The sequence below is a fragment of the Amia ocellicauda genome, chromosome 23, assembly GCF_036373705.1.
Source record: "Amia ocellicauda isolate fAmiCal2 chromosome 23, fAmiCal2.hap1, whole genome shotgun sequence".
NCBI classification, from domain to species: Eukaryota; Metazoa; Chordata; class Actinopteri; order Amiiformes; family Amiidae; genus Amia; species Amia ocellicauda.
The window spans coordinates 1,845,860-1,867,936 of NC_089872.1; the positions used below are offsets into that span (position 1 = coordinate 1,845,860).

General features: G+C 37.7%; 1 protein-coding gene across 1 annotated transcript in view; it reads left to right on the top strand.

Annotated features, from left to right (window-relative positions):
- The window catches only part of LOC136719163 (phosphofurin acidic cluster sorting protein 2), a 156,988-nt gene that overhangs the window by 117,029 nt on the left and 17,882 nt on the right, over positions 1 to 22,077 (top strand). The window contains exons 8-13 of the mRNA XM_066697011.1: positions 1,834 to 1,893; positions 14,578 to 14,729; positions 16,605 to 16,698; positions 19,813 to 19,896; positions 20,283 to 20,404; positions 21,792 to 21,924. Of these exons, the coding sequence (XP_066553108.1) occupies positions 1,834 to 1,893; positions 14,578 to 14,729; positions 16,605 to 16,698; positions 19,813 to 19,896; positions 20,283 to 20,404; positions 21,792 to 21,924 (645 nt within the window). The remainder of the gene's footprint in view (positions 1 to 1,833; positions 1,894 to 14,577; positions 14,730 to 16,604; positions 16,699 to 19,812; positions 19,897 to 20,282; positions 20,405 to 21,791; positions 21,925 to 22,077) is intronic.

A 22,077-nucleotide genomic window follows, 5' to 3' on the forward strand; every position in this document is an offset into this window, starting at 1 on the left:
AGCTTTAATTGGAAATCAAGAACATTCACAGCAGTTAAGCAGTTAAGGTCATTTGAGTTTCAGGGACTAATCCCAGTGGGCATGAGAGTTCAGATGGTTTTTTCTACAATATTATGTTTCCAAGTGATATTCTGTTTACCCCCTAAACTACTCATAAAAAAGGGTAATTTAATAATATATATAGTAATCGATAGTATCAATCAATATACCTATTTATGTTGTATACTCTGTTATATATTCAATTCAAATATAATCAGAGCTCTTATTTTGACTGTACAGTGAGAGTGTTCCCCAATAACATACACAAGAACATCCATTTAAATATACAAAGTGGATGTCTTTATCTGGAAATCTATGAATAGCACAGTAGCTTAGCGTATTGACTATGGTTCTGTTTAGTTTGATTGTTTTGCATGTTCCTATTTGAATCAACTGACTTTGTGTTCTGTAAATGGGCTTTTTTGACTGCGGCAAGGGCACAAACCAAATAATTGGAAGCAAAACACTGGGAATATACACAACAAAATCACAATAGCTGTTATACAATTATTATACAATTCCAACAATGTGATATGGATTTCAAAACAGCCTTTTAAATCCTGACAGCTTTAGACAGCCCCAGAAATAAAATGTATAGAAAACTTATGAGGACACAATGTTTCATGTATATAATTTCTTTACATAATAGTAATTTATTTTTAATTATTAAAAATAATAATTTAATTTTGTCATATGTGTTGCACAACATTACTTATACTCTCAGACAGTCATATAATTTAAAACTACTTTGTTAGTAGGCCTAAATAGGGGGGCGGTCGGCGATGTACCAAAACAAGTGCTCTTTGTAGTCCTTTAATGTCCAGACAGAATATTAATTCCAAGAGGTTACAGAACCTAGTTTTAAGATTAATTCATGTTTTCTCTGTTTCTGCATAGCGTGCCTTCATAGAAATGACTGAAACTACAGATGGGGATGTCTCCAGTACTGTGATAATCACTCATGAAGTGTCAAGCTGCTAGAAAAATGTGCTTAGTAAATGTTACATAAAATCTGCAGATGCTGGGGCATTCTGCAACATTTTATCTTGCGTATTTTTGGGTTGTAGATTGATTTCTTCAAAAAAGAAAAAAGAAAAGTACACAAAGTAGATTGTGCAAAAGCAAACCAGGAAAAAAACAATATTAGTGATGGACATACCTACACTTGGCATGTAAGCAGATAAGCAAACCTATTTTGTAACTGCACTGACTTCAGTCTGAAGACTCCTGATTGTTTATGTTTTAATCCATGTTTTCACTTTCACTTCACAATGACAAGTTGTTCTGCTGGAAATATTTACAAGCTGAAGTAAAGAGAAAAGTCAGTCTCAGTCTGTGGCAGAGAGTGACATTGATATTGGCCTGATGTAAACATTATTATCTTATTATTATTATCGAGTACCCAAATTGATCATACATCAGATGCAACACTATTGATTAAATAGCACTACCTTTTTATTATAATAACACGATACAATAGTTTTGTCAAAAGGTGCTGGTAAATGGGCTTAATCGAAGCTTGATCTCTGACAGTACACGTCTGTGGGTGAGAGTGCCTGACTTTTTTTTTTATTATTATTTAGTTTTTCCAGTGCATTATTGGAATTAAAATTATATGTTTTCGGGAATTTAAATCATGGTTTATTTAAAATTTAGAATAAGCATCATGGGCACGAATTTGTGGACCTCTGGGCAAAGGAAATAAGAATCTAGTCCCTTTCCAGACAGATGTTTGGCTAAGTCCTCAAGAAATACACTTCTCTTCTTGATTTTGTATTTTCCATCCCCCCACAGCAACCCAACTTTAAGCAGAAGTTTGTTGCCTTATTGAAGCGGTTCAAAGTCACAGATGAGGTGAGTAAAATAAAAATGGGTGCTAATAGTCCAACTGGGTAAAAAACAAACATGAAGGCCCCATTTGTGACCTGTATCTTAAGTGGGTTTTGTAGTGCAAGTGGGGCAATAGGTGTGTCTATTCATAAGTGAACACTAACTACAAAAAGCAGACTAAAATATTTTGCTGCAGTGTTTTTTATGTGTAGGTGACACATATTAATCCATCTGTAAATTAAAGCCTTAATTACATTTGCCATGGAGATCTGTAGCAATTCACTCAACGTGTCGTAGTGCTTAATAGAATTTGTATGGAAGGGCAACCATTGCCTGAATTAATGTTCCGGACATTATTATTATTATTATTATTATTATTATTATTATTATTATTTCTTGTCAGATGCCCTTATCCAGGGCAACTTACAACATAAGTGCAAGAATACAGTTAAGTACAAGGCATCAAACATTACAAATTCAAATTTACATTAAACAAAACAATTCAAGATAAAATACATTTTACAACTTCCAATTTATACAGTTATACATATTATGCTTATATTATGCTTTCTTTTAATTGTATATGCAAACAACTACCCTCAAATATGCATTTTCAAAGCTCCCAAAAAATAAGGAAAATCCTGTCATTTGAATGGCCTGTTTTCCCACTGCTGCTTAATCTAATTAGAGTAAGTTCATTGGCTTTCCACCATAGCTTTTGCGAGTCCTTCCCTGACTCAGTCAGAAATGGAGCTTTGTGCTCTAATTGCATTACCCTACTGTGGAGCAGGAAGGGATGGGAATGAGAGCGGGTTATCTGAGGTCTGGGATGGAGACACTGCCAAGGCAAGGAGGTGGTGGAAGGCAGAGAGGGGGTCCCGTAATACAGCTGATGGAAACCACACCGAGAATTTCAGGGCTGTGGCTTGTGATGGTAAATGAAATGACTTAGTACTTTGCTTCTGCTATGACTGTGATTTTAGTTCTTCCCACAGGCGCTTGAAATGCTAATCATGTTTTTGAAAGATTACCTGCATCTCTACATGTAAGGTGCTTGCTCCCTGCATATGCTCAGTGTGAGTGGCCAGGGTGGTAGTCATGGTTTACAGGAAGTGACTGTTCTGGAGATGCATGTCCAAGAGCTGGGCAGGAAGCCAGAGCAAGAAACACTCCAGACTTCCATGATGGAATGATTTAATCAGTTTGACTTTATTTGAAATTATTGCTGGAATTAAAAACACATCCTTGTGAATGGGGAATGTTTTTATGGTTTCCAGTTGGCACAACTTACCACAAAGCTGTTTTTTGTATCTAAAATAACTACTGCTGGGCATAAAATTTGTCTGATTTTCCCTTTTTCACCTATTTTATACAATAAATATATAGTCAATATGTTAGAAATATATTCTGGCACGGCTTCCACATAATGTTGAGTTTGTCCTTCTCTCCACATTTATTGAGTTCAGGAAACATGAATAGAATATAAGTTTTAAATGTATGTTTCAAACTAAATGTATTCATTTCTATTACTTTAATGACTTAAATAGACTCATCAATTTCTTAAGATTAAGTATTTCCTAACTTTCACTCAAATTGCTGTTAATTTCAGTTCCACAACAATTATTTCCATACAAAAAAGAGAAACTAAAGAGATGTCTTTGAGAAGATTTTCCAGCATGGAAGCCTTTGTTAGGAAGAGGGAAAAAGTTATAGAAGGGGCACTAACCACAGCAGCGAGAGGGAACTGAACAGGAGAAGAAAACGAGACAGGAGATTGTGAAGATCTTGTGCCCGATATTTAATGTTCATGCAATTTCCACGCAAAATGTATGCCACGCAATTAAAATTCGAATTAAAAAAAAGAGATGGATGGTGCAAACATGGCGCAAATATTTGTCCGACATTGGCATATAGTATTTTTTCCCTGTTTTGCACAAATATGTTTGCGCCACTCCCCAGTGCATTGTTATTCCCACCGTTTGAGCCATCTTTGCGCATTTACTGGATGAATGCCCGCCGCAAATAATGCGCAAACATTTGTATATTCAGTCTAATTAGGGCTTTCACACAATTCAAATTCGTTCGTGCTATGTGCATGTTTAATGACCTCTAAAGAATACATTTGCATCTCATGTCCCATCTCACACACACACACACACACACACACACACACACAGTCTGACACATCCCAAATCCATACCTCCTCGGTAATATATAGTGTACACCACTATGCCATTGTTCTGACAGGGCATACAACAAGGTACTATTGCAGTACAATCACAATATTGTGGACGTAGTAGTAATATTTATTACCCAATACCCAAAATTGTCTGTATGTATGTAGGTCGTCACAGAATCAAATATAATGCTATTATGTACGTATTACTGATGCTGTGTGTCTAACATGAATGTGTCTAGCACTTACTGCAGTACTGTGTGGCCGCAAAATCCTTGGTGATTTACGTAAGTAAGCTATTCTCAAAGTTCGTTTTTTTATCTTTTTGAAAATACAGTGCTTATGGTGTGCTTCTGACAAAGCTAATGGATGATTTATATATTTATTTTACTTAAGCGATGTTTAGAAATTTAGTGCATATTCAGCTGCTCTATTATTATTATTACGCTTATTATTATTATTATTATTATTATTATTATTATTATTATTATTAATTATATTGTTATTGATTTATTGTATTTAGATTGGCTGAATTTGATTAATGATCCACTCTAACTATACATCAATGAGTTAATTTTCTTTCATTTTCATACATATGCTAGGAGTTCATGTTCCCTGAGCCATGTTATTGAAACTATTGAATTTTTAATTAAGAGAAGCTGTATAAAAGCCTTAATTAATCGCCTTATAATTGTTTGTTCTACTCTGATACCGTTTAACTTCAGGGACAGAAAATATAAAATTATAATTTAAAAAAGTGAAATAATAAAACTAAATGATAGCCCCCACTTCTGGAATCTGGAATCGGGTTTGCAGTACTGTTCGTTAATCACTGTGCTAATGGAGATTAGTCAGGGGTGAAACCTTTTATAAGTAGCATATAGCCACCTCAACCAACTGTCCTGATTTTTTTGTATATGACTATGGAATTAGTCACAAATAAATGTATCAATTAGGAATTAAGAACAAATGTATGTGTGTGTGTGTGTGTGTGTGTAATATATATATATATATATATATATATATATATATATATATACACACACACACACACACAACGGATGACAAATTAAAGGAAAAAACAATATAGAGGGTCTCAGTAAGGTGTTGGGCACCACGAGTCGCCAGAACAGCTTCAGTGCCTCGTAGATTCTACGAGTCTCTACTGGAGGGATGAACACCATTCTTCCAAAAGATATTCCCTCATTTGGTGTTTTGATGATGGTGGTGGAGACTGCTGTCTAACACGTCGGCCCAAAATCTCCCTTAGGTGTTCAATTGGGTTGAGATCTGTTGGCTGTGAAGGCCATAGCATATGATTCACATCATTTTCATACTCATCAAACCAATCAGTGTCCACTCATGCCCTGTGGATGGGGGGGCATTGCCATCCTGGAAGAGACCACTCCCATCAGGATAGAAATGTTTCACCATAGAATAAAGGTGATCACTCATAAGAACATAAGAAAGTTTATAAACGAGAGGAGGCCATTCGACCCATAGTGCTCTTTGGTGTCCATTTAATAACTAAGTGATCGAAGGATACTATCCAGTCTATTTTGTAATGTTCCCAAATTTTCAGCTTCACCCACATCGCTGGGGAGTTTGTTCCAGATTGTGACTACTCTCTGTGTAAAGAAGCGTCTCCTGTTTTCTGTCTTGAATGCTGTGAAGCCCAATTTCCATATATATTTATATTTATATGTATGTATACATAAATGTATCAAGTGTAGCACTTCTCAATGCATGTTGAATTAAGGAAAATAAATAAATATATACACATACACACACACTCTACCAGTCAAAAGTTTTAGAACACCTCCATTTTTCAAATTTTATTGAAAACATAGAACAAATAAACAATTGGAGATTAAAAAATAAATCATGGAGTTGTTTTGTTTAACAAAATGTACCCCCTTAAGCTGACAGACCCCTCTGGTACCCTTAAAAGGGCACCAAATCCATGTGCTTCCCATGTGTACTCTCAGCTTTCTAAGGATGTGAAGTATTTTTTTAAACCTGCAGTTTACCGCTTACCTTTGTACTATTTCAGGTTATTCACTGGACTTGAACTGCTTAAATTTAAATAAAAACTGGAAAAATGGGGGTGTTCTAAAACTTTTGACCAGTAAGATTACAGAATTTTGATAACTGTATTTCGGTTACAGTTACTCCTGTCAGAGTATTCTGATTACCGATACTTCTTTAAAAGAGTAAGAGATTACTGAATACTTCTAGATAATTTCCTTGAAAGTGTAAAAGTGTAATGGAATTGCCTGAATCTGAAGGGGTCCACTTGTAGTATTATTGCAACATTGTATTTATTTACGTGTCCCTAGCTAAAGAGCGGGTGATTTGGTGCCATTCTGTTAGCAGGGATAATGGAAGCTGCCCTACTAACACACAATGTTGCCACAATATTGTAGTAACGTCATTTTACCTTGCCACAAAGTTGTTGCAACATTGTGTGTGAGTAGGGATTTAACTCATGGACGTACAGGCACTTGTTAATTTTCAAAGAAAGAAAATGGGACAAATATTAAATTGCAATACAAGATGTGCTGACCACGGGACAATGTACTGTCTGCTTCCAAGGACTCAACTTCAAATCAAAAAACATTTGGAGGTAAGATTTTATTTTTTAAATGTGTGGAGCTGTAATACAATTATGCTTGACATGCAAGTAGAAAATATGCATTTTAATAAAAATGATGATAAATACAATTTAATAATGACATTTTTATGAAAACATAAAAATAAGCAAACGGCAGCACAGGCTTAGTTATTATTATTGATTTATTTTATTTCTTGGCAGACGCCCTTATCCAGGGCGACTTACAACATAAGTGCAAACAAAGTGCAAAAATACAGAGAAGTACAAGGCATCAATCATTACAAATTAAATTTGGCTAAAACAGCAATTCAAAATACATTTTACAAATTCCAATTTACAATTTACACACGTACAGTAAGTGACTTCCTACATCCTGGACGGTGCTGTCAAGATGTAGGGTTACAGACGAGGGCTACAGGAAAGGGAGCAAGGAGGAAAACAATCAAGAACGCGAGAAGCATAATAAAAACTGAAGTGCTATCTAGCAGGGATAGAGGACTAATATTACAAGTACTGTCGGAAAAGATGCGTCTTGAGTAAGCGCTGGAATGAGGTCAAGGACTCTGCTGTTTTGACTTCGGTGGGCAGGTCATTCCACCATTTAGGGGCCAGGGATGAGAAGGAGCGGCTCTGGAGGAAGGAGAGTGGAGAGGAGGCAGAGTTAGCCTTCTGGCACTGGAGGAACGCAGTGGTCTGGAGGGGATATATGGCATCGTCAGCATAGAAGTGGTAGGAGAAACCATGGGAAGCGATGAGGGGGCCCAGGGAGTGAGTATAGAGAGAGAACAGGAGCGGGCACATGACGGAGCCTTGGGAAACGCCTGTGAGGAGAGGTTTGGGGGTGGATGAGGAGCCTCACTATGTCACTTGGTAGGACCGGTCACTGAGGTAGGAGGAGAACCAGGTGAGAGCAGTCCCAGAAATCCCAAGGTCAGCGAGGCCGGAGAGGAGGATGGAGTGATCAACGGTGTCAAATGCTGCGGAGAGGTCAAGGAGGATGAGGACTGAGGAGAGGGAGGCCGCCCGAGCACGGCTGAGGGAGTCAGTGACAGCCAGGAGAGACGTCTCAGTGGAGTGAGCTGTGCGGAAGCCGGATTGCAGAGGATCAAGGAGTGAGTGTTGGGACAGAAAGTCAGAGAGCTGATGGTGGACTGCCCACTCGAGAGTCTTGGAGAGGAAGGGGAGTAGGGAGACAGGGCGGTAGTTCTGAGGAGAGGTGTCATTAAGGGTTGGTTTCTTGAGCAGTGGGATGACAGCAGCTTGTTTAAATGCAGAGGGGAAACAGCCAGAGAGGAGTGAGGAGTTGAGGAGGGAGGAGATGAAGGGGAGAAGATCAGGAGCGGTTGCTTGGAAGAGACGAGAAGGGAGAGCGTCCAGGTCACACGTTGTGGGTTTGTGATGTAGGAGGAGAGCAGAAACTTCAGTATAACCAAAAATGTCATCAATAGTTTTTATTTGCAGTAATAAGTTATCCTATCTAAATTTTAGATAAATCCAAGTAAATTACAAATAGTTCCTGTACATCCTAGCTGATTCTTTGACCTTAACTATGAAAGACTTAATAAAATACCAAAATAACAATATACAACATGTTTATAGTCTAAAACCAAACAAATCACACAAACTGCATGAACTAGTCCTAAGCGGTGGCATACCATGCTCTTTAACAGATGTGTATGTGTTTAGGGGATCGTGTCAAACCTTTAAACTTTTACAAACCGATAGATAATAATTAAAAGAAGGTAAGATATAAAGAATGTGTTAATTGCAGAAATAATATGCGTAATATTCCTCACATGTTCATACTTAAAAATAATGCCCTAATTGCATTGATTTAAATCTGTGTTCTGGTGAATTGTAACCGGTGACTGCGTTTCTCATGGATAGAACAATGCAATGCATTTAAATCCCCTTTATTATACAGTGCATCCGGAAAGTATTCACAGCGCTTCACTTTTTCCACATTTTGTTATGTTACAGCCTTATTCCAAAATGGATTAAATTCATTATTTTCCTCAAAATGTTACAAACAATACCCCATAATGACAAAGTGAAAGAAGTTTGTTTGAAATCTTTGCAAATTTATTAAAAATAAAAAAACAAAAAAAAGCACATGAGCATAAGTATTCACAGCCTTTGCTCAATACTTTGTTGAAGCACCTTTGGCACCAATTACAGCCTCAAGTCTTTTTGAGTATGATGCTACAAGCTTGGCACACCTATTTTTGGGCAGTTTCTGCCATTCTTCTTTGCAGGACCTCTCAAGCTCCATCAGGGTGGATGGGGAGCGTCGGTGCACAGCCATTTTCAGATCTCTGCAGAGATGTTCAATCGGGTTCAAGTCTGGGCTCTGGCTGGGCCACTCAAGGACATTCACAGAGTTGTCCTGTAACCACTCCTTTGTTATCTTGGCTGTGTGCTTAGGGTCGTTGTCTTGTTGGAAGATGAACCTTCGCCCCAGTCTGAGGTCCAGAGCACTTTGGAGCAGGTTTTCATCAAGGATGTCTCTGTACATTGCTGCATTCATCTTTCCCTCTTGGTCACCTCCCTGACTAAGGCTTTTCTCCCCCGACCGCTCAGTTTGGCCGGGCAGCCAGCTCTAGGAAGAGTCCTGGTGGTACCAAACTTCTTCCATTTACAGATGATGGAGGACACTGTGCTCATTGGGACCTTTAATGCTGCAGAATTTTTTCTGTAACCTTCCCCAGATCTGTGCCTCGATACAATCCTGTCTCGGCGGTCTACAGACAATTCCTTGGACTTCATGGCTTGGTTTGTGCTCTGACATGCACTGTTAACTGTGGGACCTTATATAGACAGGTGTGTGCCTTTCCAAATCATGTCCAATCAACTGAATTTACCACAGGTGGACTCAAGTTGTAGAAACATCTCAAGGATGATCAGTGGAAACAAGGATGCACCTGAGCTCAATTTTGAGTGTCATGGCAAAGGCTGTGAATACTTATGTACATGTGCTTTTATTGTTTTTTATTTTTAATACATTTGCAAAGATTTCAAACAAACTTCTTTCACGTTGTCATTATGGGGTATTGTTTGTAGAATTTTGAGGAAAATAATGAATTTAATCCATTGTGGAATAAGGCTGTAACATAACAAAATGTGGAAAAAGTGAAGCGCTGTGAATACTTTCCGGATGCACTGTAGCTAGTTGCTTGATCCGTGTATCTTCACAGATAGAACAAAATAAATAGTCTTTATAAGCATTTAACGTACTTACAGAGAAGATAATTGTAATCATTTAAAGGGTATCAAAATGCAGTTTCACTTGTTTAAAAATGCAAAGTATAAATATGCAGGAAAATGTAACTGATGCAAATCTTAATTACCATTTTAATGGTTTGTACTGTGGATAAAAATAAACAGCTTCAATCAGTCATCCATATATACCATACGTTTTGTATGTATGTGTGTATGTACATTCAGTCCAAAACATGTAGGAACGTGTTCTAGTGCATCACACATACAACCATATATAAAAACAGAAAGCCCCATTGTTGACTGTGCTCTGGAATATCGCTTCCCAGGAGACGTGCTATTTTGCACGTCGCAAAACTGTAGCTATGAGTATAGCCTCATCATGCATAATTTCAGTCACTCCCCCCATTTTGCACCTTGAATACAATTAAAGGGTGAACGGCGCAGAATGGATTGCGAAATGCAAAACAGGTTTTTGAATATGGCAAATAATGCTCCATTTGCTTTACGTAAACTCTACGAATAACTTGCCCTTTGTGCCTGCAGTGAAACATACATGTGGTTGTGTGGAGTTTTGAGATTGATGCATTTATTTCCCCAGTCATATCACCTTAACCCCACTAAAATATTACAAGATGCTGTTTTGGAGATAGAAATGGCAGTTAAACATCTGAATTACATGAAGTCCAGTGCATTATCTTTTTAGAAAGTTAGAACATTTATTTACAGATCAGTTTACAGACCAGAGATGTAGTCCTACACCTTGATAGGAAACGTGGCCTAGTAAATTTGGGAAAGAAGATCGACAAGATCTGCCTCCTAGATCTGAATAGTAGCTGGGGTTTCTATATGGAGGTGGCCATTTTATTATCAGGCTTCCTGGTCTTTTCTCTCTTACTGTGTTAGTTGTATTAAAAAAATATGTCCAGGTCACCCTGTGAGTTTGATCAAACTTGCTTTTGTGTGCATGGGCATGGATTCAAATTAGCAGCTATATTTAAAAATTGAAAAATATAAATATCAGCACATCCTTTAGAATTAGATTTTACCTGCAGACCTTTCTGATCTTCCTTAATTTTATTCACTTTAATCTGTAGATTGTACAGTGTAATCTGCTGTATAATGATTTTACCTTATTGTCTATTACTGCTTGTACAGCTATTTAAGTCTCCATGGATAAATAAATCTGTTACATACAAGTGTATGACAGGGTTTGATCGATTTTAAAGCTGTAATTGTAATGTCTTTATGCTGCTTTTTGCAAGGATTTATCTGTCATTAAGTGATGTTTTAGTAATTACTATTTTTAATTATTTGTTTTTTGTAATTTGCATTTATATTAAGGATTTGGTTAAAATCATCAGAGAAAAACTTCCTTATGTGGAACTTTTCTTAATTTTTCTTCCTTTCATTTAATTTAATAGTCCTCCTTCTGTCCTATTAGAATTTCTTGCTGCCTTGAACATATTGTTGAAGTAACATTTATCAGCCATAAATGTCAGCAGAAGCAATGAGGACAGTCACAGCCTCTGTCTCTGGCAGTTATATTAAAAGTTGGCAGTTTTTGCAATTCCCATTTCATATCCGACCTGCCAGAAGTACGATTTCATACTGTCAGACGGTAGGAGAGCTGTGGCAGAGAATGAATTAAACTTTTTTTTATATATATATATATGTATAATTTTAGCTCTTCAAAGTAACACAGTCAAACATGTTTGGGATATTTAAACAACCAGAACCTATTTATGATATATGTGTTTTGAAGTCACTAAGTATTATTGCCATTTTCAGATTGGAAGTGTATAAAATAAGATAAAATAATTCCGGATACTCTTGTACCCAGCTCTTTGTTTCTCTATTGTTCAGAGGTCAAAGTAGCCACTGCTCCACAGGGCATCAGTTGACTCATTAAGCCATCAATTAACTAATTTGTATTCCCTCATTAACGGCAAGCATTCTCCTTTACTACTTATTGATCTCTGTAAAGCTGTGTAGTGGCAAGTGGGTTGTGTTTTTCTTCCAAATGGCAAATGTAAACCTTCTGGATTAATCACTTGGTTAGTTTACTTTAACAGTATGGAGTTCTAATTTATGGCTATTTGTGAGCTGTATTCGAAGAACACTTCAACTGGATCTGCTCTCTATTAAGGCTTGGGTGGTCTCTCTTTTTTTTTTTTTCTCTTTTGTTTTGTGTTTCTGTGAGAGTGTATGTATTATTTAAACCAGATTATTTAATCAGGGCTAATACAGAGGAGCTTGGCTGTCAGTGCCTGGGCTTTGATATTTTCAGTATACAGTGAAGGAAAAAAGTATTTAATCCCCTGCTGATTTTGTACATTTTGCCCACTGACAAAGAAATGATCAGTCTATAATGGTAGGTGTATTTTAACAGTGAGAGACAGAATAACAACCAAAAAATCAAGAAAAACGCATTTCAAAAAAGTTATAAATTGATTTGCATGTTAATGAGGGAAATAAGTATTTGCTCCCCTATCAATCAGCAAGATTTCTGGCTCCCAGGTGTCTTTTATACAGGTAACGAGCTGAGATTAGGAGCACTCTCTTAAAGGGAGTGCTCCTAATCTCAGCTCGTTACCTGTATAAAAGACACCTGTCCACAGAAGCAATCAATCAATCAGATTCCAAACTCTCCACCATGGCCAAGACCAAAGAGCTGTCCAAGGTTGTCAGGGACAAGATTGTAGACCTACACAAGGCTGGAATGGGCTACAAGACCATCGCCAAGCAGCTTGGTGAGAAGGTGACAACAGTTGGTGCGATTATTCGCAAATGGAAGAAACACAAAATAACTGTCAGTCTTCCTCGGTCTGGGGTTCCATGCAAGATCTCACCTCGTGGAGTTTCAATGATCATGAGAACGGTGAGGAATCAGCCCAGAACTACACGGCAGCTGGGACCATAGTCACCAAGAAAACAATTGGTAACACACTACGCCGTGAAGGACTGAAATCCTGCAGCGCCCGCAAGGTCCCCCTGCTCAAGAAAGCACATGTTCAGGCCCGTCTGAAGTTTGCCAGTGAACATCTGAATGATTCAAAGGAGAACTGGGTGAAAGTGTTGTGGTCAGATGAGACCAAAATCGAGCTTTTTGCCATCAACTCAACTCGCCGTGTTTGGAGGAGGAGGAATGACCCCAAGAACACCATCCCCACCGTCAAACATGGAGGTGGAAACATTATGCTTTGGGGGTGTTTTTCTGCTAAGGGGACAGGACAACTGCACCGCATCAAAGGGACGATGGACGGGGCCATGTACCGTCAAATCTTGGGTGAGAACCTCCTTCCCTCAGCCAGGGCATTGAAAATGGGTCGTGGATGGGTATTCCAGCATGACAATGACCCAAAACACACAGCCAAGGCAACAAAGGAGTGGCTCAAGAAGAAGCACATTAAGGTCCTGGAGTGGCCTAGCCAGTCTCCAGACCTTAATCCCATAGAAAATCTGTGGAGGGAGCTGAAGGTTCGAGTTGCCAAACGTCAGCCTCGAAACCTTAATGACTTGGAGAGGATCTGCAAAGAGGAGTGGGACAAAATCCCTCCTGAGATGTGTGCAAACCTGGTGGCCAACTACAAGAAACGTTTTGCCACCAAGTACTAAGGCGAAGGGGTCAAATACTTATTTCCCTCATTAACATGCAAATCAATTTATATATTTTTTGAAGTGCGTTTTTCTGGATTTTTTGTTGTTATTCTGTCTCTCACTGTTAAAATACACCTACCATTAAAATCATAGACTGATCATTTATTTGTCAGTGGGCAAACGTACAAAATCAGCAGGGGATCAAATACTTTTTTCCCCACTCTGTATATATATCTTAAAATAATGAATCCAAGTCAAGAAAACTTCAGTATTGCATTACTTTTGTCCAGATTTAAAAAAATAAGAACAATACAAAAATACACTATGTGTTTTTGTTTGAATACAGTATTCAAATATAATTTATTATTTCAGCAGCAGGACAGTAAGTTCAGTTCTAGATGTCACATAAAGCTGACAAATTCAATATATATTATGAAAGGTGGCAAGGTACATATTGTCAGGTTGACAGTGTTGCATGTGCATTAATTGGTTAAAATAAAATAAAAGTAACCCAAACAAGAAATGTTTTTGACTTTTTCCACAGCAATCACAGGAATTACATTGAAACAATTGTCGTGTCATTTAATATGATTGTGTAATGAAGCATCCTCAAGTGTCTTACTATATTTGGCTCCTGGAAGCCGAGGCTAACATAAGGGAGTTGGTGATTCCAGAAGGACCCCCATTAGAAATGTTTTACTATAGAAAGGTACCTTGTTCTTCTGATAAAAATGTTTGCATACAGGTTTAACCCACCCATATGGCTGCTTATATTCCTAGTGTGAAAAGTGCATGGCAGTATTTTTGAAATCTTACCACAATCCAGCAGGTTCAATAGCTCTTTTAATCAGTATCTGATTTAGACCTAGGAATGGGGTTAAACTGGTTTCGGTTAAGTCAATAGTTCAATGAACTAATGAAGAGCTAGGGTAGATTGAAATCCAGAAGCACTCTGGCCCTCAAGGACCGCATTAGAAGGGCAACTGGTATAGGCGTAAAGCTAAAGGCAGGTGATGGTAAATAACTGTGTTGGTGGAAGGTTCTGAATAACAAACCTTGAGGAAGTGGCTGACTGTGTGTGTGCATGTGTGTATGTTGATAGGTCCTGGATTCTGACCCAGTGGACCAGACCCAGGAGGTGGAGGAGGATCTGGACCTGCTATATGACAGTCTGGAGGTGTACAACCAGAGCGACAGTGGGCCAGAGTTTGAGGACAATGAGAGCGTCCTCAGCACACCCAAACCAAAACTCAAGTAAGATGCTCCCTGTTGAATCCAAACTAATCTGTAGGATTCCTTCCTTTATATGTACATCATAGGCTGATGATTTTATATATATATACACTCACCTAAAGGATTATTAGGAACACCTGTTCAATTTCTCATTAATGCAATTATCTAACCAACCAATCACATGGCAGTTGCTTCAATGCATTTAGGGGTGTGGTCCTGGTCAAGACAATCTCCCGAACTCCAAACTGAATGTCTGAATGGGAAAGAAAGGTGATTTAAACAATTTTGAGCGTGGCATGGTTGTTGGTGCCAGACGGGCCGGTCTGAGTATTTCACAATCTGCTCAGTTACTGGGATTTTCACGCACAACCATTTCTAGGGTTTACAAAGAATGGTGTGAAAAGGGAAAAACATCCAGTATGCGGCAGTCCTGTGGGCGAAAATGCCTTGTTGATGCTAGAGGTCAGAGGAGAATGGGCCGACTGATTCAAGCTGATAGAAGAGCAACTTTGACTGAAATAACCACTCGTTACAACCGAGGTATGCAGCAAAGCATTTGTGAAGCCACAACACGTACAACCTTGAGGCGGATGGGCTACAACAGCAGAAGACCCCACCGGGTACCACTCATCTCCACTACAAATAGGAAAAAGAGGCTACAATTTGCACAAGCTCACCAAAATTGGACAGTTGAAGACTGGAAAAATGTTGCCTGGTCTGATGAGTCTCGATTTCTGTTGAGACATTCAGATGGTAGAGTCAGAATTTGGCGTAAACAGAATGAGAACATGGATCCATCATGCCTTGTTACCACTGTGCAGGCTGGTGGTGGTGGTGTAATGGTGTGGGGGATGTTTTCTTGGCACACTTTAGGCCCCTTAGTGCCAATTGGGCATCGTTTAAATGCCACGGCCTACCTGAGCATTGTTTCTGACCATGTCCATCCCTTTATGACCACCATGTACCCATCCTCTGATGGCTACTTCCAGCAGGATAATGCACCATGTCACAAAGGTCGAATCATTTCAAATTGGTTTCTTGAACATGACAATGAGTTCACTGTACTAAACTGGCCCCCACAGTCACCAGATCTCAACCCAATCGAGCATCTTTGGGATGTGGTGGACTGGGAGCTTCGTGCCCTGGATGTGCATCCCACAAATCTCCATCAACTGCAAGATGCTATCCTATCAATATGGGCCAACATTTCTAAAGAATGCTTTCAGCACCTTGTTGAATCAATGCCACGTAGAATTAAGGCAGTTCTGAAGGCGAAAGGGGGTCAAACACAGTATTAGTATGGTGTTCCTAATAATCCTTTAGGTGAGTGTGTATATATATATATATATATATATATATATATATATATATATATATATATATATATATATATATATATATATATATATATATATATATATATATGTATGAATGCACTGTTATTTCTTTTGCTTCCCTATTTTCATCCTAATTTATAATTTCCAATTATTTAAACTTCTCATTGTGATGACAAAGACAAAAAATAATAACAATAAAATAAAATAAAAATAGTGCATTGAGATATCATTACTGTACATCAAACTCAGTTTCTAGAGTGCCATGATGTCTTCTGATTTATTTTATCTCAGCTGGAGCTCTAGTTTCTTAATCTAATCACATTCTTATATCAGTTAAATCATGTAAAAACCGTAAAACTATGTTTTATAGTTAATTGCTTAAGAGTCCTTTGATTGAAGGTGGCATTGCCTATGAAAGAAGTGATATCCTGTAGATAAGTAATACAGAGTTATTTGATAACAACAGTTAAGCAACTGCAAGTTTTGCTGGAACAAAAGCCAAATGAGTTGGAGACCTGTGCTGTGGATATGGGGTTTAATGGCTGTTTGTTATTTCCAGGCCATTTTTTGAAGGGATGTCACACTCCAGTTCCCAGACGGAGATAGGGAGTCTGCACAGCCAGAAGGGCCAGCTGAAAGATCACACCAGTTCTGTGAGTCTTACCCCCTATTCACACTGGGTTTATTTCAAACAAACTCGGTTCGGTTAGTTTGCTTTGAAACAATATATCAGTATGCTGGCTGTTCACTCTTGTCTTGTGTACAAATGTGCTGAGTCCTATGGGTGCATTATGTTGTGCAAAATGCCATCATTCTGCCCAGATCTGACCAGCAAAGCAATTCAGTTTCAGAATCTATGCCAACAGTCTGAATAGTGAACATTCAATTGTCTGTTTACAAATACTGTATGCAGTTATTGAATATAACAATAGGCTACTATTCTTGTGAATATTATAATCAGTGATGCGATGCTGCATGATGATTGGTTTGTCTAAAAATATACAACAGTAGTGCAATGTCCCCTAAATATCCGTCTAGGAGTATTTTACTGCTATTGCCATACCTTTAAAAATATAGTGCTACTTTACATAATACATTAAACATAATGGGGTGTATTCAACAAGGTTTCTTTACAGCAATTCATTATTTCTGACACTTATTTTCTCACACAAACAAAAGTACAGATAAGCCGCAAAATGAATGAAACATTACTCTCTCCCACGTTTCATCTTTAGATCAAATTGTACACTCAATCTATGCATGTTAACTTTACTTGTATTTTATTCCATTTAGAAAAAATGACAGAAATACCTTGGTTTAACACCCTTTGATGAATATACCCCAATATCCAATTGTGTTAAGATTACTGATGTTACAATTAACAATGCGTAAATGAACAAATAGCCTATATATAAATGCGCATGTTAACTCGCTGGTACTGCTGTACAGCCAAAACTACATGTTATTTCAAGGTAGCTGAAATATGGAGTTCGTTTTCTGATTTAAAAAGAACCAAGACCTCTTTTGGTGGTCTCAGTTTGTTTCGGTTCAGTTTGTTTGTCAATCAAAATCTGTTCACACTCTTCCCCAAATGAACCGAACCATACTGAATATGGAACACGCTTCTAGTGTGAACGAGCCCAACTCCTGCCACTACCACTTGAGCACTTGTGCAAATTTATTTAATTTTCATAACTGTTCCCTTTTCATTCAAATTCATAGCCTCACCTATTTGAACTTGTGCTTTAGCATCGCTTTTATATAGTATGTAAAGTATAATTCCAGAGTTTCAGGCTGCCTTATTAAATGTTGTCTGTTAGTTATGGTGATGTATAGTATTTGGTGTTATCTCACCTGTTGCATCAGCTGTTTCTTGCTTGCTATCCCCCACATTGTGTGTGAAACTTTCCACGTCTCTGTCTGCAGGACGTTTTCAAAGATGTCTTCAATGGTGTAAAACAGGGTCTTCAGTGTATGGAATTTGGCCTAATTTGAACCATTGTAGCTATAAGCACTGACTGTATTTCCTCATGATTTTTAATTATAGCAAAGATTATTTAAAGGGATTTAATTAAACAAAAACAAATAAAAAATCAAATGTTCAGAATGTGTGCCTGTAATTGAACAACCAATGCAAACTGAACTGAAATCTAAGATCTCTACTAAAGCTCTACCAATACAGGTTTTTTGAGTCCGATACCGATAATTGGGGAGCAAAATGTCCCGATATATCTGCAGATATTTACTTCTTTTTCTAGAGTGGATCCCTCAAAGTGGGCTATCAGATAGAAATAGTTTATTAGTCCTTCTCTGTGCTCAATACTGCAATCCAAAAGTGGCAGATTATATTGCAGAAAACACAGCTTCTCTGCACTTTCTCCAAAATGAGTGCTCCTTTGTTTCATGTATTTAAAAATGCCATAAAAATTGTAACTTATTTACTGTGTATGTTAAAAGTTTTGCAGTAAGAATCACAGCCAAAACACAATGTAGGATTTGAATTTTTGAATATCGTGCATATTAGTTGTATACAATTCAAGAAACAATGGGTCACATGACTTTTGGTAGATCTTTGTAGCATCCTGACTAGTTGGTATGAAACTACAGACCAAAATGCTTTACAAAATTACCAGTAGACCCCAGAAAGGAGTAAATACAAACTAATGATTAGCTTTATATACAAAACTGAGTCAAAAACGTGTCAAAATATCAGGTTATAACACAACAAAATGTAAAAATGTTGAGTGTGGTGAATACATTCTATAGACACTGTATTGACTGCCTCTAACTAGTTAATTTATCTAAAATCTTCAATATAAAAGTCATTATTTTATAGTTATCTAAAACTGTGGCAATTAAGGAATTAAATAGCTCTTACTATCACTATCCATTTATGACTGATTTAGTGATGACTTCAAATACCAGAAGTGTTCTGGCTTGGGATCAGGTTGGAAACAGCAGAGCAGGACTGAAGTATTTGCAAATGTGTATGAGCCCACAAATACTCAGCCTGAATAACAGCAAAACCAGCTGCAGACTGAAAATGTAAAAGCTCCATCAGCATGAATAGAGCAAGTTGACGTGAGATGCTTCTGGTCATTGGATTAGCTTGCATGCTCCTAGCAATGTTTACTATCCATCTCTGAATATTTGTAGGGCTATGGGAAATCAGACACAGCCATCTAGTTGTGTTTATAAATATATCTCAGAGCTGGGTATTATGCTACTCAGACAGGAGACAAGGGTGTGTGGATTACAAAACAAACCTATATATAAAGGGAGACGGTGTTTCTCCAATGCCTGGCCCCAGTGCAAGACCCCAGAACACTTGCACAACAGTGTAATATATCCTGGGTATGACAGATATTGACATTCAAGCTGAGTCGAGGCAAGATTTTTGACTGGTCTGTGTTATCGACATGTTTTTTGTTATTTGTTTGAAAAAATTTGCAATTTCATAATCTGCGCTCTGTGTGAAAATAATGCTGTAAAAATCTTTTCTACTTTGCTAGTACATTTTAGGCAGCGGACATCATGTTATATGAATAAGCACTCCTTTTTTTCAGAATTGCTTTGTCAGAACTGAAAGAAAAACCCAACAATAAGACTATCAGCAATTTGTGAAACGCCCAAAAAAACATACACTACGACATTCTGTTATTTATTGTACATGTCATTCAAGTGCCCTGCAGAGCTGACTTGTATTTAGTTAATGTCTAGGTAGTCCAGTCTTTCTTGATTCTTTTGCTTTTTGTTTTGTTCTGTAGGTGGGGGACGTCCTGCCTTCAGAAAAGAGCAAAGTGCCTGGCTCCCGATATCAGGAGGATGTGATAGTGGAGGCAACACCTGGGGTAAGGGCCCTGCTATTACATCTCTTGTGTTCCCATGAGAACAAACAAAAATCTTCCCACTATCAGACTTCAGGTCCAATCATTTATTCTCTCCTCTTTATTTTCCTTGCATTTTTCTTTGCATTAAGATAGACAGAGATGTACATCTACACATACTGTACTGTATATCAAGTTGTGACTTCAGCATTGCTATTCCTAGTTGTTGATAATGCCTGGAAGCTCCCCTTCCTTGTAGTCAGAAAACATAACTGATGGAGCATGAAAATGTCTCAACAAATAGGTTTAGCCAGTCTGGAACATAGTTTTTAAATGTGTACAACCTCTGTTCTCATAATTGTTGCTTTGTACTACAAAACATTAGCCTGGATTTTGCTTCATCCTTGCAGGAGGTGGAGGAAGAGGATGTGCCCAGCACGGAGGCCGTGGCAGCCTGGGACACCAGCACAGATAAACTGGCCTCTGTCGGCAAACTCTGCAAAACAGAGTCCCAGAATCACATGTCACCCAGGTGAACTTCTAAAGGTTCCTTTCCTGTTGTTGATTTAAACTTTAAATACACAAACCAACTATGAAGAATACATGTGTACTGTTCATCACCAGAACCATTCTGTTATACTGTATTTACGGAGTCTGAACAATTACAGGCCATTAATATCACTCGGATATCTACTAGAAATGCTGTCATTGTTAACCCTAACTAAACAAATAACATAACAGGACTAATGTAGGATTGATCACTTTTAACCTTTACTCATTCATTTCATTTTATATTTTAATGTATAAGTATTATTTTTTATTTGCAGAATATCCTATTACAATAACAATATGGATCAACTAAGTAAGAAGATAAGGAATTGAACTTTTGACATAAGTAGTCCTGTACAATAGTTAAACAGATGTTTTTAAATAGTTACTCATTAGAACCTGTTAACTATCCACTTCATAATTTACTCTGTTTTGCACTAGCTGAATGGTAAGAGGTCCAATCCGATGGGTAGAGATTAAGTGTCCGATTAAGTAATTATTTCCCCTTTGTACTAATGTAATGCACAGTATAACAAAGACTCAAAGGATGTCTCTCTCTCTCATTCAGCTACATAAAATGATGTGAGTGTGGTATTTTTAGGCTTCCCACAATTTAATTAGGAAGAACACAATCATTATTTGAAAATAAAAATAATAGATCAACCCACAGCCAAACAAGCAACACAAATAAAAAGGTGTCAGAATCAGCTTCAACAACTTCTAAGTGGTTTTTCTTATGGTAATACTTGCCTAGCAATGCTAATCACAAGTTTGTGTTATACAATGTTGCAGAAGTATTTCTTATGTAGTGAAAAGTAGCTCAGGTTTTGGTAGTAAAGCTGTGCAATGGCATCACTCCTGGAAATGTTGTTTATTTGTTGTAAAAAAAAAAAAAAAAGTTTTTATAGTGTATCATTTATAATAAAATGTCATATACATTGGTAATAACATGAATTGTATATTATATAAATGAAGTTCAAGTACATGGGTAAACACTTTTTTTTACTGTACTGCAACTCTGTAAATTGATTTAGCATGGTTTTTAAACGGTGAACACAGAGAAGAGCTACTGTGCTCATCTGTCCTGCTTAATTTGCACTTGATTTATTGATAGACATGTTTGTGATGGTATATTTGTATAGCCTCACACTTGCTTAACTTAAGCTGAAGGGGAATGATTTAAAACTTAATTTAATTATGTTCTAAGGTAATGTTCATGTTGACAGAAATGTCACAGGACTGTATCGAATGTTGTTGATGTCTGACCCTATCAGGTGCACTTGGAGTAATGCAGTAATGCAGTACCTCATTAAACAGTGTGGAAGGGGTTCTGTTTGCCTTTTCTTAAGGATGGCTTATATTCCCTCCAGCAAAGTAGAGAACAAACCCCATCGACGGCCACGCAGCACGTCCATGAAAGACCGGCAGAACTCCAAAGCACAGAGTGACCGAACAAGCAGCATGGACAGTGAGAGCTCCCCCGACTCCAGGCTCACTGCTCAGGTGAGTGTCTGTAGAGAGAGTCGGGGTCTCCAGGATTCATTATATATAAACACACTCACAGATTTATCATGTATATGTATACAGGAAAATGTACTTTTATAATTGGATTTTAAGTGGAAAATGAGATGTAATAGCAATAAAATCTAAGACAAT